The following is a 16,152-nucleotide window of genomic DNA, read 5'->3' on the forward strand; positions in this document are numbered from 1 at the left end:
CCACCGGGGGAACATACTCCTCTCTGAACATAGCGGTGAACCTCTCCCAGGTCACTTCGGAAATCTCAGCCAAAGTGAAGTTCGCTGTCACGAACTTCCACCAATCCTTCGCTCCCAGGCGGAGCTAGTTCAAGGCGAACCGAACCCTCAAGTGCTCTGGACAGGAACACGTATAGAAACATCCCTCGATGTCAGAGATCCACCTCATAGCGGCAATCGGGTCCTGCGTCCCGTCGAACTCTGGTGGCTTCGTGTTGTTGAACTCCCGGAACAACAACGAGTCACCACCCTGAGGTCTGACAGCAGCAGTAGCTGTAGCTGCAGTAGCCTCGGTCAATGCTACGTACCGCTCATTCAAAGTCTCAATCAACGTGGTCTTGATGTCCCCAAACATCTCGGGAATCTCAGCCCGGATGGCAGCAGCAACCTCCTCATGAATCAATCGACGGATCTCCTCGTCGCTGACACCACTGCTCTCAGGTGTGTATCGAGTCCCAACCACGATGCTTCTGAAATACAACAAAAATTATCAGAGACTCGATCGAGCATACACATACTCGATGACGCAATCCTACTTGTCCTCCGTTGTCCAAAAGATTCTTACTTGGAATGCCCACTAATCCGGTGTCTCAAGTAGTACGGGCCGAATACTACTGACCACACCGCATCAATATTCACTCCAAGTCCTCCTCCTTGGATCTTGGATTACAAGTACTCTACTCTCAAAGCATCTCAGCAGCAGAAATCTCCTAGGCTAAGGCATCACAAATCAAGTCGCTCTAGTCCTAATATGTATACCTAGCTTACTCTAGCATGCATAACATAACATATCTCATAACACATAATGTAAGGGTACTTTTGGGGATTCACCGTTCGGGCGCTGGCTGATCATACACACGGCTCTGCTCTGTTTGTGTCAAAACTCTTTTTTCTCTTTTCAAAAGTTTTACTTCATTATCAAGATTTTTCCTCAAATCCTCAGTTTGAGTTCATATACGCCTGAAGATGCATCCGAATCCCTCAAACCAAGGCTCTGATACCAACTTGTAACAACGTAAATTTTCAAAATAATTTTTCATTTTTAAAACACTCATTCATTCATAAAATAATGTCAAACACATTGTATCAAATGTTATTGTCACAAAACATCTCCCCAGAATCTCTACAAAAACTCCAATGTGTGTGTGTGTACGAATCATGTCGGCGCCTTCCCGCGCTCATCACTAGTACCTGAAACACATAACACAACAACTGTAAGCATAAATGCTTAGTGAGTTCCCAAAATACCACATACAGCACATACGCCACTTGAGGCTATAATACGACCCGCTGGTCGATGTGCCTCAACGGGACCCTCCAGTCCCGTAGCTCGTTGGACCCTCCGGTCCGGTCTATATCATCATACAACATACAAATATCACATAGAACATAATCTCATACATAACACATAAGACCCTCTGTGTAACGCCTGTGTTTCTGGGCCTGTCATTAATGTTGATATAATAGTCTAGGTTAACCTTTGTAACCCGTTTTGAAATAATAGAAGTGTATTATTTGAGTATTATGTGTTTTGTGCTTAATTGCTTAATTATGTGGTTGGATTAATTAAGAATAAAAATAAGCGTCAAAATTTAAGTTTAAAATAAACTTGATATCTTTGGATAATGTTGTAGTAGTTGAAACGAGGTTTCTGAATATATAAAGAACGCCCAAATCTGACTTCGTATGAGGAAGTTACGATTTTCTGAAGTTTCGACTTAGCGGTATGCAGCCTGAAATACTCGATTTGAGATCGAACGGTTTTTAGCCGAAACAATCTAAACGAGAATCGAAGATCTCGTTGTTGGTATCGAAGCGATGAAAAGTTAGGCGAGAACGGACGTCAAACGAAGAAGTTATGAATTTACAACGAAGTTTTTCTGTCCCGACTTATTAAAAATAAATAATAAAAATAAAGTCAAAATTAGCCGACAGAGTCTAAACGAAAGTTGTAGAGCGTAGTCTCACCTACGTGTGGATATAAAGAACGTCGAAAACGGAGTTCGTATGAAGAAGATATGAATTTTCAAATTTTATTAAATAATTAATAATTAAATTTAATTATTAAATCCGGCATTATCCGAAGAGGAGTCATCGGACTCATCCGAAGTACGCCCAGCGTACTAGCGTACGCCTCGCGTACAGCGAAGCATGACACGCCTCGCACTCGAGTTCTTCGGATACGTAAGCAATGACGATTCTGAGGCAGTACGCCCCGCGTACTCCGAGGCTCTAGCCTCCTATAAATAGGATGCGAGGGCAGCCGACTCCTTTGCTATTTTCTCTCTTCTCTCTCCCGTTTTGCATCGATTTGCGTGCCAGAAGTACCCCGAAGCCCCGGTATCATTCCCGAGTCCCGAAGCAAGATCCGGAGCCCCGATAATCCCGAAGAGTGTGATTCCCGAGCCGAAGCTCTGCCCGCGAGAAGTTCGATTTATGTGAAGATCTTCCAGATCTGCGGAAAGATACTACTTCTACAAGCCGTAGTGTTGTCTGATCGTCTTCTGATCAAGTGAGTGTATACTACCTTTCATAAACACGATAATAATACAAGTATGGTTTGAGTGTATTAAGTATATTGTTGTTTATGTGTATAATTTTGTTGTTATAAGTGTGAATGTATATTCATTCTCTTCTATCTCATAGATCTGATTTACTTTCTATGAAATACGTGTTATGTGGGTGTGCCTCATCTGTTATGTGGAATATGTATTGAATGAAAATGATATACAGGTTTTAAACTATGTATGAAAATATATATTTTTATCTACTAATATGTTGGGTAGAACATGGGTAGATAGTTGGTGTGTAATAAACAAATGAGAGGCCTCGATGTTGTTGTTGTTGTTGATCTAGTTATTCAGCGGAGTATGGATAACGACCACGGACTCTTTCTAGATAGTCCTGTGGAACGCTAGCAGGTTCATAACCTGTAGGTGTTGTGAACGATGTGTTCACCGGTGTACTCTATCCCCCTCATGGTTGCCTTTAGGATATCTATTGTTGAGGAAACCCCTTAACAGTAATGTCCGTCCCGATGAAAATCTTAGATTAGGTCCCTTGAGATAGATGTTATTTTAGGGACGTAAAGTGAGGATAACGGGAATGGGTAATCGGGATAGTGATTGGTTGGTGAAATTAAATATAATATATTTATTGTGGGTTGAAAACCCTATATGCTCACCAGGCTCCCAAGCCTGACCCACTCAGTTTTATTTGTATTACAGGAAGTGGCGCAAGGGCGTAAGATGGATGAATCATCGAGTTGTTTTGTTTACAAGTCTATATATGTATATATTTGTTGAATGACTTGTAATGTTATCGTTTATGCTTTATGGTCTGTATCGGAACATGACATCCCGAGTTTTGACTATATAATGAAAATGCATCTCTTGATGAAATGCTTTGATAAATATTATTTTATCATGTTTTGTTTTGGGAACAAATTCCGCAACACTTTTAAATCAAAAGGATTTACTCTGAAATTATTTTAAAAAGCATAAATGAAATCGGTCTTTTCTGGCCGTGATTTTGGGGATGTCACACTCTGGTCATCGCATAGTACCACTCTAGGTAACGTATAGTGAGAAGACTCACCTCGATGTCTCGGTAAATATCTGACTCGGAAGAAGTGTGATATAGCCTCCGCCTAATCACATAAAGTAATACTTTCATAAATACAACTGTACTAAACCCTAAAAGTCAACAATGTCAACGGTCAAACTTTGACCCGACTCGTCGAGTGCACTAGGGCGACTCGGCGAGTCTACACGTGTCCACTGACTCTCTTAGATCCTCTCTTGGAACATCGAGTACTCCCCTTGACTCGACGAGTTCCACCTGACATGAATCGCGGGGCCACCCCGAGTCAACTCGCCAAGTCTCAAGAACAACTCGACGAGTTCCAACTTGAACTTAGACCCCTGACTCTCCCTGACTCACCGATTCATTCCCCCAACTCGACAAGTCCACTCACCGAGTGATTAACGGGCAACCTTCATACTACTCGTCGAGTCTGTTCTTCGGACTCGGCGAGTTCATGCCATGCACAAACTCAAAACAACTTCTAAGGTCAGATCTATTCCATACAATCATAGAGCTGGCCTCCTCAAGCATGATAACCACGTAATGCTCGGACCTTGACACACATATAACATCTAAATGGTCCAAAATGGTGATTTAGCCCCAAAAATGACATTCCAAGCTCATGACTCCCAAAATGACTCATAAAGCTCCAAGGGTTAAGGTCTCTGGACCTCTTTGGGTCTAGATCCAGAACACAACTCGAGAAAGGACCAAATACACCACTTACTTAACCTCTAAAAGGGTTAGAAAACCCTAACACTAAGAATCAACACCAAAAACTGAAGAAGGTCCGAGAATAATACCTCAATACAATCTCTATGAGCTCAAAAACCACCAAAATCGCACCTCCTTCAGCCTCCTCTTGCCTTGAACACTTCCTTCTTGCAAAAACACCCACAAAAGTTCAAGATTGGCCTTTCCTTCCTCACAAACGCTCTAGATCTCTTTAGGGTTTCTCTCTGCGGGTTGGTGGCCGCAAATGACGGCCCTAAGAACCTTTAAATAGGTCATAAACCCTGGAAATTAGGGTTTCATTAAACAGCGTGGACTTACCGAGTCCACTCATGAACTCGCCGAGTCCAGCTGTGAACTCGCGTACAAATCCGCGACCATACTCGGCGAGTCTAGACGCCACTCACGGAGTCTCCCCCCAACACCCAAAAATAAAAGAACAAAACATCATACCTGGGAATCCGGGTGTTACACCCTTTTTATATAAATGTTTTCCCTTGATATTTTATCCCACCAACGATGTGGAATACTCAAATGAAAAAACACAGGAACACAAAGATAAATTTGTTTGTTTCCTTTTCTTTTGATTTGTTTGATTGACGGCACCAAAAAAATCGACAATTCATTCTTCCTTCCTTTTCTATTATATGTTTCGTATGTTCAGGGGGATGTTTGAGATCATTGGTATAAAACTCGATCAAGTTAGTTCCTCAATATCGACTTTGATTGGAAGATGATAATCAATAGAGGTTAGTTCTTCAATGATGTTTCTTTCAAGCTTGCTCAAGTCTTCAATCATGGCATCCACATCCACAGCTTGTAGGTCTGATCTAGAAAATGAATATACAACTCGATTAGGTGATACTCGAAGATAACCCAACTTTACGACACCGACTCAATCTTTAAGATTTCAACACACCTTCATCCCCAAAATAGATGCTCGAGGTGAAAACAAATATACGTGAGGATTACATGGCATCGGAGGCAAAGCACTCTTAAAATCAATGTAATTAGCAGACAAGTTCTCCAATTGATGATCAGAAAAAGCAAGCACTTGCTCATTCTTATCACGTTTTCTTTAATTGAGTAATCTGATTCATTCAAAATTTGTTTGATTCTCATGATTATTTCTATCGATCTTATATTCTAAATCTTGATTGATTTGCTTATAATCAATGGTACTAAATATTCGATAATATTCATCTTGTTTATCAATTGCTTCAAAGCTTGCTTTGAAAATCAATGATTGATTTTCGATTTCTTCTTTATGGATGGAATTGGTGTCAATAACTTTGATGATTGTTACTGATCGATACTCATGGAATACGATTGTTGGAGTCGATTTTGATATGAAAAGGATGATTTGGTGGCTTGAATGAACTCAGTTGTGTGATAAGATAACTAGCATGTCAAGTGTTTGTGTAAATGCTTATGAGAAACTTTTGTATCAGATTTGATAGCACAACACCTCAAGTGGATTTTCTTAATGTTATATTTATTAATGTAAATTATGTATTACATATTTATTATTGTTAACTTGTTTACTTATATTATTAGGATTAATGTTATATTTATTAAATTTTTAATAATTTTGTAATAATTAATGGTCCCCGATTAATCCCCGCCTAGCCGATTAATCCCTTGACCCCAGTCCACCGATTACCATACGTCGAGCGATTTCTACAACCTTGATATGCATATAAGACCCTCCGGTCACACATAGGTTACCACTCAAGGTAAGAATAATGAAAAGACTCACCTCATAAGAACTCGGATAATCTCGAACTCGAATCACCGGTCTAGCCTCAACCTAATATAAACAATAATAATCCTTAATTAATAAGGCTCTCACTGAAGCTAAACTAACCCTTCTACACACTCTCAAAATGGAAAAGACCATTTTACCCCTCTATGGCCTTATAGTCCACAAAACGATCAAACCCTAAAATCCAACCGAAAGTCAACGGCAAGGAGTACGCCGCGTGTACCAACTATCTACGTTGGGCATACTCGGCTGCCATGTATGCATCGGGGATGCTTGACCCCTACGATGTGCGTACTAGGATTACGCCTAACGTACGTCTCAGTTTCACTCTCCTCGCATTTTTGGTCTTAATCAGTTAAGGCATTGGCTCATATCACATATCTGGACTCCCTAATATATCTTAATCCATAAAGTCAGTGACTTTAAGCCTTTGCATGGCTGATTTTGCACCAAGACAGGGTGGTTGCACCTAGTGCACCAAACATGGTAATTGGAAAAAATGTTTCTCTATCCTTGACCCATATATCATATTTAAACAAATAATTAATTATGTACTTTCATGTGTTTGTGTGATATATAAGCATTGTTTCATTTCATATGTTACCGTTTGTATTTTGTTGTATATATGTAACTAAGTATGTTACCGTTTTCGTAATTTTGAGAAACGTGTGTGTGTGTGAAAGTACATTGGATATTTCTTGTATTTTTCATAAACAAGGTCTAAATGCAAGAAGTAACAATGCACTTTCATGTGTTTGTCTAATAAAGCATTATAATTCATTTCATCTTCTTAGCATTTTCAATATAATTAAATTTTATAGAAACAAAATTAAAATTAAATTAAATAAATAATGAAAATGAAAGTAAGATGTTATGTTGGACAAATATAATAAAGCACATCGTTATTTCTTGCATTGTTTTCCCAGGGGACCATGTTTGGTGCAGTAAGTGTAACCACCTGGTCCTGGTGAAAAAAGTTAGCACTGAGACATTATTGGTTCAATACGGTATGGGTCACCTACCATCGATGCATCTCGTTTACACCTCAACAAATCATCAATTATGTAACCCGGTCTATGGGGTACAACCGTAGTAGCTTCACCCTATAAGTACTTCTTTTTCCCCTTTCATTTAATAAAACATGTGTGTATCACATAACTACAAACATATATTGATATACAAGTATAAACACATATAATATCAACATTGTAGATTAACAAGTACTTAAAAAGTGTGAATTATGCTTTGTGCTTGATAAACAAACATTTTAATGCAACCTGATGACTATGTTTTGTTCTCTAAAACAACTTAGATTATAGAAATGTATTTATGTAATATATAAATATTAAAGGTGCAAAATAGTCAGCTTAAGTAAAATATTAAACTCCAAAAGAATATTAAAAACAAGAACCAAATAATTTAAATGTATTGATTATGCTGCTTTTAAAACCAAAGATTTGGTCCCATTTTATAAGCTTATAGACCACTCAAACTTCCACCCTTGTACAAACGTGGGATGAGAAAACTCCATTTTTTCATAATAACCAAAACCTTAATAATCTCCAGCTTGAACGAATGAAAGAATACCACAACCAAATCTAAAAGGAACATCATATTCAATTGACAACCATACTTTGAAATACATAGAATTATCATACACCACCATAAAAGAGTACCACCACTTATGATACACCATCCTGAGAATTTCACTACGACACATGTTGATAAACTTGTTGAAAATTTATGGTACAACTTCCCGTTTGGCATACCCGGGAGTTCATTGGCACTAACTATTATGTGAATTACATGTTATATAATAAATTTTGGTGTTATAATCTAAACGCTTATATGATATAAATATTATACATCATAGTTATGTGATTTTAGTAGTAACAAATGTGGTATGCTTTCACATTCATCTAAAATTGGTTAAATTACATAAATTGATTTGTATTATGTTTTATATAGTTAGATTAATTGGATCGAGACCAAGTTATAAGATACAATTTAAACATGTTTATCAATTACGAAAATTAAACAAAGACAAAAAAAAATACACCTACTAAACCCAACATTATCGTTACATGAACATAACAAACAATCAAATGAGTAAATGGTCGATCGTGGCTAGGTGTCAACACCTAATATCACAATATGACCATCATCATTTTCTTGTATATCATGTGTAACACCGTAAAAATTTACAACCAATTTAAACTTTTCAAAAACAATCATATTCATTAAGTTATTACAAAAAGGTTTTCAATTCATTTATTATCAGAGTATCCCAGAAACATCAACATAAAACTAAGGAGCGGTACGATCACGCCTTCGCCTTGCTACGATCTCCTGAAGTACCTGAAACAATACACTGAAACTGTAAGCCTGAAAGCTTAGTGAGTTACCCCAAAATACTACATACAACACATACGCCCTTCCAGACCATAACAGCACATACGCCCTTCCAGGACATAACAACACATACGCCTTTCCAGGCCATAACTCCATGGGATCTTCCGATCCGAATGTCTCAGGGGATTTCCATCCCATATCTCTATTGACCTTCTGGTCCATATCATATTAACCTTCCGGTCCTTACCATACATAGCACATACATAAATATCATCTTAACCTTCCGGTCCTTATCATACATGACATACATAACACACACACACACATATATATATATCATATAACCGCATATAACATGATGACCTTCCGGTCCATAACATACTGCTCATATCGTAACATAACACATACAACTCTCATAACACCTAACAACATATATATCATACTCATCATAGCACATAAGACCTTTCGGTCACACATATACCATCCTAACTATCAGGATACCGACCTTAACCAGGTCCCTAACGTATACCATCCTAACTACCATGGTGCAAACATAACAAAGCAATAACATAACAATAATACCCGAATTTCCATCTGATAGAGGGCCGACCTTGGTGCATAGACCTTGTCAGTATAGTGAGGATAACTCACCTGCAACTGCCAACTTGAAGGATTAAGACCACGCTGCTCCGACCACCAGCACGAACTCCACCACTGATCATTACCAAATAACCAAACCAATAAATACCAATAATTACCAAAATACCCCTGTAAGTCAACTAGTCAACCCTTGGTCAAAGTCCAAGTCCTCAGTCAAAGTCAACCTTCCTGGTTGACCCTACTCGCCGAGTCAACCCGTTGACTCGTCGAGTTCCTATACTCAAAACTCCCATATCACGACTCAACTCGCCGAGTCGCCCCAAGACTCGTCGAGTTCAACAATCTCTGAGTCCCATCCTGCTCAACTCACCGAGTCGTCCCTCGACTCATCGATTCACGGCTTAACCAGAAGAGGTTATGGTTCCACGACCAGACTCGCCGAGTCTAAGGCAATCTTCAACATACTCGCCGAGTTGTTCTTCCAACTCGTCGAGTCCACATGGGAATAATCGGGCCAATCCCTACCCAACTCGCCGAGTCTTCTCCCAGACTCGCCGAGTCCACACGAGTTATTCCATAATCTGAAAATACAGAGCTTCTCCTTTGCTCCAAACAATAGATCAGGGTTCCAATGGTTCATTAGCAACATAAAGTTGCTACCTTTACGTGCTTCCATGACCCATTCACCAAAAACCAAGATAAAATGGACTTAACTCATTAGGGTTGGCTTTTGCATATCTACACAAAGGGCTTTCTTCACATAGAATCCATATAGAACTCAGATTTGGAGTTTCAACTCCAGATCTAGCTCATGCATCAAGATCTCATCATAAATTCCTCCAAACAAACCCTAAAGCTCCATGAAAGGTGGATCTAGAAGGAATAAAGCCAAGATGACAAATCCTTACCTCAAAACAACCTCCAACTGAAGAGTAAACCAAATATCCTCAAACCTCCTTGAACCAAGCTCTTAATCTTCAAGACTTACTTCCTAAATCCACTTATCTAAGCCCCAAAATGCTCCCAAGGCTCTCACTGATGATTTTAGGCTGTTGATTCTTAGGGGAGTAATAAGGGGCCGAAATGGGGGCTTAAGGCTCCTTAAATAGGGTGCAAACCCTAGGAATTAGGGTTTCTCATTCCAGCACGGACTCGTCGAGTCCAGCCTCCGACTCGGCGAGTCCGATCACTTAACATGTGCCCGACACACGCTTAGTCTCGACGAGTTGCAGCTCCTACTCGCCGAGTTCCTCTTTTCCAACTTACACTTTGCCCCCTGAACTCTTAATTCTGACTTGGGATGTTACATCATGCATCTTGATTTTAGAATCTCTATTATCATAGTTTTGTTGAGTTATAAATAAATTATCTAAACCTATTAATAACATCTAGATTGATCACCATTCATTACATTTGATAGTCTATGAATGAACCACTTAACAAATGAAAAAATAAATCTAAAAGTCCAAAACAATTTACCTTATCTTATTTGAAACATTAAAATGTTGGAATCATTACGCATGCACTAAACGGTTCAGTTTTATCAAACACCAGTTTAGTCAATACCTTATTAATATATATATATATATATATATATATATATATATTTGAAATGAACAAGATTACAATATTAATTAGGTGAGACTTTGAAATGTATTTGTTGTGTGATTTGAAAATGAACAAGATTACAAGGTTGAAATTGTTTTTTAGCTAGTAATTATTTTCAGATAATATAGATGCGTCATATAACTTTAGATAAATGTTATAATTATTTCTTAATGTACAATTATAATTGTGTTTTGGCTTAATGATTCATTGTTTGTATGTCCCAATTAAAATTGATATTTATTAGGCTTTAACTTGTTTGATCTATAATTATATCTCATGGATAATCAACATATAAAAACATTAGTTTGTGTGACCTAAATATTGGGTTCACTTGACCTCAACTTAGTAAATACATTGAGTTCTTATTGATGTTAAGTTTTTTTATTGATATTTGTTAGTTTTTATTGATTTTAAGTTCTTATTGATATTTATCAGTTTTTTTTATTAATGTTAAGTTCTTATTTGACCTAAACTACTTTTAAATCCACTTATGTCCCTACCGAGACTTGAATCATCGACTTCAACAAGGAAAGACAACACCGGATACCGCTGGGTAAAAACCCTTTGCTTATTGATGTTAAGTATGTTAATGAATTGACATTTAAGTGTGCCAAAAAGCTAAAAATTCCGAATATCAAAAATTCTAGATACGAATACAAAAATCCGTTATTTGGATTTTTAAATATCTGAACAACCTAATATTGAATTAGTTATCATTTTTTCAATCAAATTGGAGTGATAACATTGGATATACTTTCCCTTTTATATTAATCCGCATTTAAATATTTTAAGTTATAGAGGGTTTTAGGATTTCATTGAACCTAAATGGAATTTTTAAACAAAACGAATTATTGACTTATGAAGTAAGAAATTATTATTTTTTTTAAAAAGTTAATAAAAATCATTTTAAAAGTCTTTCTTATATACCTAAATATATTTTTTTTAAGTTATTGATTATTTTTTAAATCAATAGATTAATAAATCATTTGTAGATGAAACGTTGTCTTAACCAACAAATTAATCTTAAAATGTTGATAAACATATTGCTAATTTGTTATTGCTTTACCAATTCGCCGCTTGACTGTTTAAGTAGAACATTCTTCCTGATACCACTTTATTGCCACAGTGAGTTCAAATTTGAAACCCACTCTTTAAGTTTCACCCCAAAATTCACCCCCATTTCTCTCACCACCTCACCCCTAGATCTACTCATCTCATCAATTCGCTGTTTATCATGTTAAATTCAATCTTCAACTGAAATTTTGGACTTACTTATACCCGTCAGTACATCAAAGCAAGATTACATTGATGAATTTTTCCAACCTTCATGACATTCTAGTCATGTTTCGTTAGGTTTTTGTGTGCAAAGATAGTTTGTGTGTTTTTTTGATGGAATTCACAGAACCTTTTAAGCAGACTGGCCCCTGCTGTTTCTCCCCAAATGCTCGGTATCTCGCCGTTGCCGTGGATTATCGGCTTGTCGTTCGAGATGTTTTGTCTCTCAAGGTAAAATTTAAAGGAATTTTAGTATTACGCACGATTCGGCATTGTTTGAGTTTTGAATGAGGAAGAGTGTTTGTCGAGTCATATGTTTTTCGTTTGATGAATGATGATTAATTGCTTACTACATTTCAATTTAGGAAGTGAATCGGCAAGGTATAGTACAATTTACCTACCTTCTTCATATAGAACAAACACTATCTGATCTAAAAAGTAGCTTGAGTGTCAACTTTCATATTTACCAAAAGCTTTTCAGAATTGCAATAGAACATTATAAGTTCCCTTATATCTGCACTTTTGGGTACAAAATTCAGGAGCATGTTATCTTAATTTTGATCTCTAAAGTCTCTGCGATTCCATTTTAACCTATAACTCTTGACTTTCTTTTAGGTTGTACAATTATTCTCATGTATGGATAAGATAAGCTACATCGAATGGGCACTTGATTCTGAGTACATACTATGTGGACTTTACAAGAAGCCCATGATACAAGCATGGTCATTAGCACAACCTGAATGGACATGCAAAATAGATGAAGGTCCAGCAGGGATTGCTTATGCCAGGTGGAGCCCAGACAGTCGCCACATACTCACCACATCAGAGTTCCAGTTAAGGTTAACAGTTTGGTCATTATTAAACACAGCATGCATACATGTACAGTGGCCAAAACATGCTTCTAAAGGGGTCTCTTTCACTAAAGATGGAAGTTTTGCTGCAATAAGCACCAGGCGTGATTGTAAAGACTATGTAAACTTAATATCTTGTCAAACATGGGAAATCATGGGTGTTTTTGCTGTTGATACATTAGATCTTGCTGATGTTGAATGGTCACCAGATGACACTGCAATTGTGATATGGGATTCCCCTCTTGAGTATAAGGTTTGGAATTACTTATATGCCCCTACATTGTCCTTGTTGGCTAACTATAAGGTACTATGGTGTTGTTTTTGGCTAACATTTTGTATGCGTTTTTGTTTATGTAGGTTTTGATATACTCTTTAGATGGAAGGTGTTTAGCAAAATATCAAGCATATGAAAGTGGATTGGGTGTAAAGAGTGTTTCTTGGTCCCCTAATGGCCAGTCTTTAGCAGTTGGTAGTTATGACCAGATGTTAAGAGTTCTAAATCACTTAACTTGGAAAGTTTTTGCAGAATTTACACATTTATCTACTGTAAGAGCTCCTTGTTCTGCTGCTGTTTTCAAGGTAATTCATTTTATGTTTTTCAAGATTTGCAAAAGTTTAACAATATCATGCTCCAACTGTCCCAAAAATTGACTCGGCTCTATTATCCTCTAAGCTGTTGTTTCTTTTTTACTTAATGGACTTAATGGGGACTCAACTTAATCTGGATAGATAGTTAGTGGTGTTTCTTTTTCTTTTTGACTTAATATAAACTGATGGGCTTAATGGGTTAAGTGAGAGGAGAGTGCCTTTATCCATTAAGACCTCATTTTTGTACGTTGCTACCATTTAACCAAATTCTCCTGCTTTTAATTTTTTTTATATATGCTGTTGTTTAAAGATAATCAATAAAAACCATGTAACATGCATAGATTTCTATTATTTATATTTGGTTGTAAGCTCTTTAATTCCAATTATTCTTTCCAAAATACTGTAATAATTGTTATTGTCAAATAGGTAAATTTGGATTTGAATTTCTTTTCCAGAAACCCATAATACAAAGTGTTCCAAATGCGTGTATTATAATTTCTATTTAAATTATATTAATCTTTATTCTTCATATTTCAGGAGGTTGATGAGCCCTTTCAGCTTGATATGTCTGATTTATCTTTAACAGATGATTATACACAACAAAATTCTGGTAAATTTTCAACATCAAACATAGCACTGAAGACTGTTTAATTTAATCGATATATGATCATATAAATTGATGGTTTCAGCATGAATATTTGTTAGTTTTAAATATATTTATTTTTTTGCAGAATATGGCCCACAAGGACTGATTGATGTTAGATATGATGTTGTGGAATTGCCTATCACCTTGCCTTTCCAAAAGCCTCCTGCTGACAAACCCAACCCTAAACAAGGAATTGGTAATAACAAACTTTCAGTTTTGACTATTTGACTTGTAAATGAGGTGGCAATAAAGTAATTTTATTCAAACAAACTTCCAGGGATTATGTCATGGAGCAAAGACAGTGAATACATATGCACACGCAACGACAGCATGCCAAGTGTGTTATGGATATGGGACATGAACCTTCTAGAACTTGCAGCCATTTTGGTGCAAAAAGATCCCATACGCGCAGCTGCGTGGGACCCAACATGCACTCGACTTGTGCTATGCACGGGGACCTCTCATTTGTACATGTGGACCCCATCGGGTGCTTACTGTGTGAATGTTCCATTACCTCAGTTTTCAGTGATGGATCTGAAATGGGATTTTAAAGGGAGTTGTCTTCTTTTAAAAGATAAGGATTTGTTTTGTTGTGCTGCTGTTCCTTTGTTGCCTGACTCTAACACTGATTATAGTTCAGATGATTGAGTCCGGAGGATTTTCTCTTTTTTCAGATGTTGAAGAGTTGGTTAGTTTTTGTGTATGTAATATCAAATATTTATGCAATTCTTTCTTTTTAGACATGTTACATTCAAGTTTTATGATAGTTTTGGTGTTAAAAATTGGAGAATCTTGAGTGTAAATGTGATGATTTTTGATGCGTAAAACGGAAGAATGTTGTGGATTGTGATGTAGGATGTTAAAACGTGATGATTTTAATATAGTTTTGTTGTTTGAAATTAAAGAATGTTATCTTTTTTGTCGGGAGTGTTTACATATATAATTGATTGTAGAATATAAGATTTGATACTTTTTCTAATATGTTTTAAGTCGAATAAAACGTTTAATAGTTGATAAAATAAAATAAAATAAAATAAATTATGAGAATAAGATAAATACGGACCGACCATCCGAGAATAATTGGTTTAATGGGGGGACCATAGCACCGATGGTTAGGTACTTAGGTTATGGGATTTAACGGTGGTCTCGATCCGTTGTATCAGATATTTATTAGTCACATTTTTTAATATATGCTTATTAGCTTATACAAAGTTTATAATAAATGATATTTTTTTTTTCTAATTATGATGTAACTACAGAAAAATAAGAATAGTTTTTTTTTTTTTTTTTTTTTTTTTTTTTTTTTTTTTTTTTTTTAATATCGAGGTTAAAAGAATACGACAATGCGGATTCTTGCATGCGAATTTCGTAAGAGATCCAGAAACGAACGCGGTATACTAGAATTAGCTTGACACCTTGGTCAGTGGGTCCAAGTGGAACCTGGATGTGAGATAAACTGGGAAACTGCAATTTTAGTCCTCATAGAAGCAATAAATTGTAAAACATGGTCCACAAAATGATTTTGTCTCATTTTCTGCCTTGTTTTGTTATAAAAAGTTAAGTAAGCGAGAGGTAGTTTGTCTTTTTTATGTACAATTATTTAACAACATTTACCAAGTAATATTAAGATTAAGATAGCTAAATAATGTAATCAAGAAATATGCATTGTTAAATATGGGGATATATACAGTAAAGTTCCAATATTTTCATCGATTTGACAAGAAAGTCCTAAACTTTATTTTTTTGACAGTAAAGTCCAAATTACCGGCAGTTTTTGACACTTTTACCCTTTTTTCCCGGTTATCCGGTAATTAGGATTTTTTTGTCAAAAAAATAAAGTTTATGACTTTCTTGTCAAATCGTCAATTAGGACTTTACTGTCAAAAAAATAAAGTTTATGACTTTTTTGTCAAATCGTTGAAAATATTGGGACTTTAGTGTATATATAACTTTTTTTGGTTAGAAATTTAATGGTATGATACTCTTTAAGCATAAGAGTTATTGAAACCTTCACTAATCTGCTAGATCGTATTGAAATCCTTAACGTTTTGCTTCTTGTTAAATCGTTTTTTTAATCTCAAGAAAGAAAGAAAGAAAGAACCAGGGTAGTG

The 16,152-nt window shown here is 36.4% G+C and overlaps 1 protein-coding gene across 1 annotated transcript; it reads left to right on the forward strand.

The window, feature by feature from the left end:
• Positions 1-11,792: 11,792 nt before the first annotated feature.
• On the forward strand, positions 11,793-14,823 carry LOC145069695 (Transducin/WD40 repeat-like superfamily protein). Its single transcript, XM_079016643.1, has 6 exons — positions 11,793-12,187; positions 12,572-13,060; positions 13,165-13,386; positions 13,933-14,005; positions 14,127-14,237; positions 14,319-14,823. The coding sequence occupies exons 1-6, from the start codon at positions 12,071-12,073 to the stop codon at positions 14,687-14,689; spliced, it is 1,383 nt and encodes a 460-aa protein (XP_078872769.1). The 5' UTR covers positions 11,793-12,070; the 3' UTR covers positions 14,690-14,823.
• The last annotated feature ends 1,329 nt before the right edge of the window (positions 14,824-16,152 follow it).

Source organism: Lactuca serriola, chromosome 8 (assembly GCF_051521515.1).
Source record: "Lactuca serriola cultivar US96UC23 chromosome 8, Lser_US96UC23_V15, whole genome shotgun sequence".
Lineage (NCBI taxonomy): Eukaryota > Viridiplantae > Streptophyta > Magnoliopsida > Asterales > Asteraceae > Lactuca > Lactuca serriola.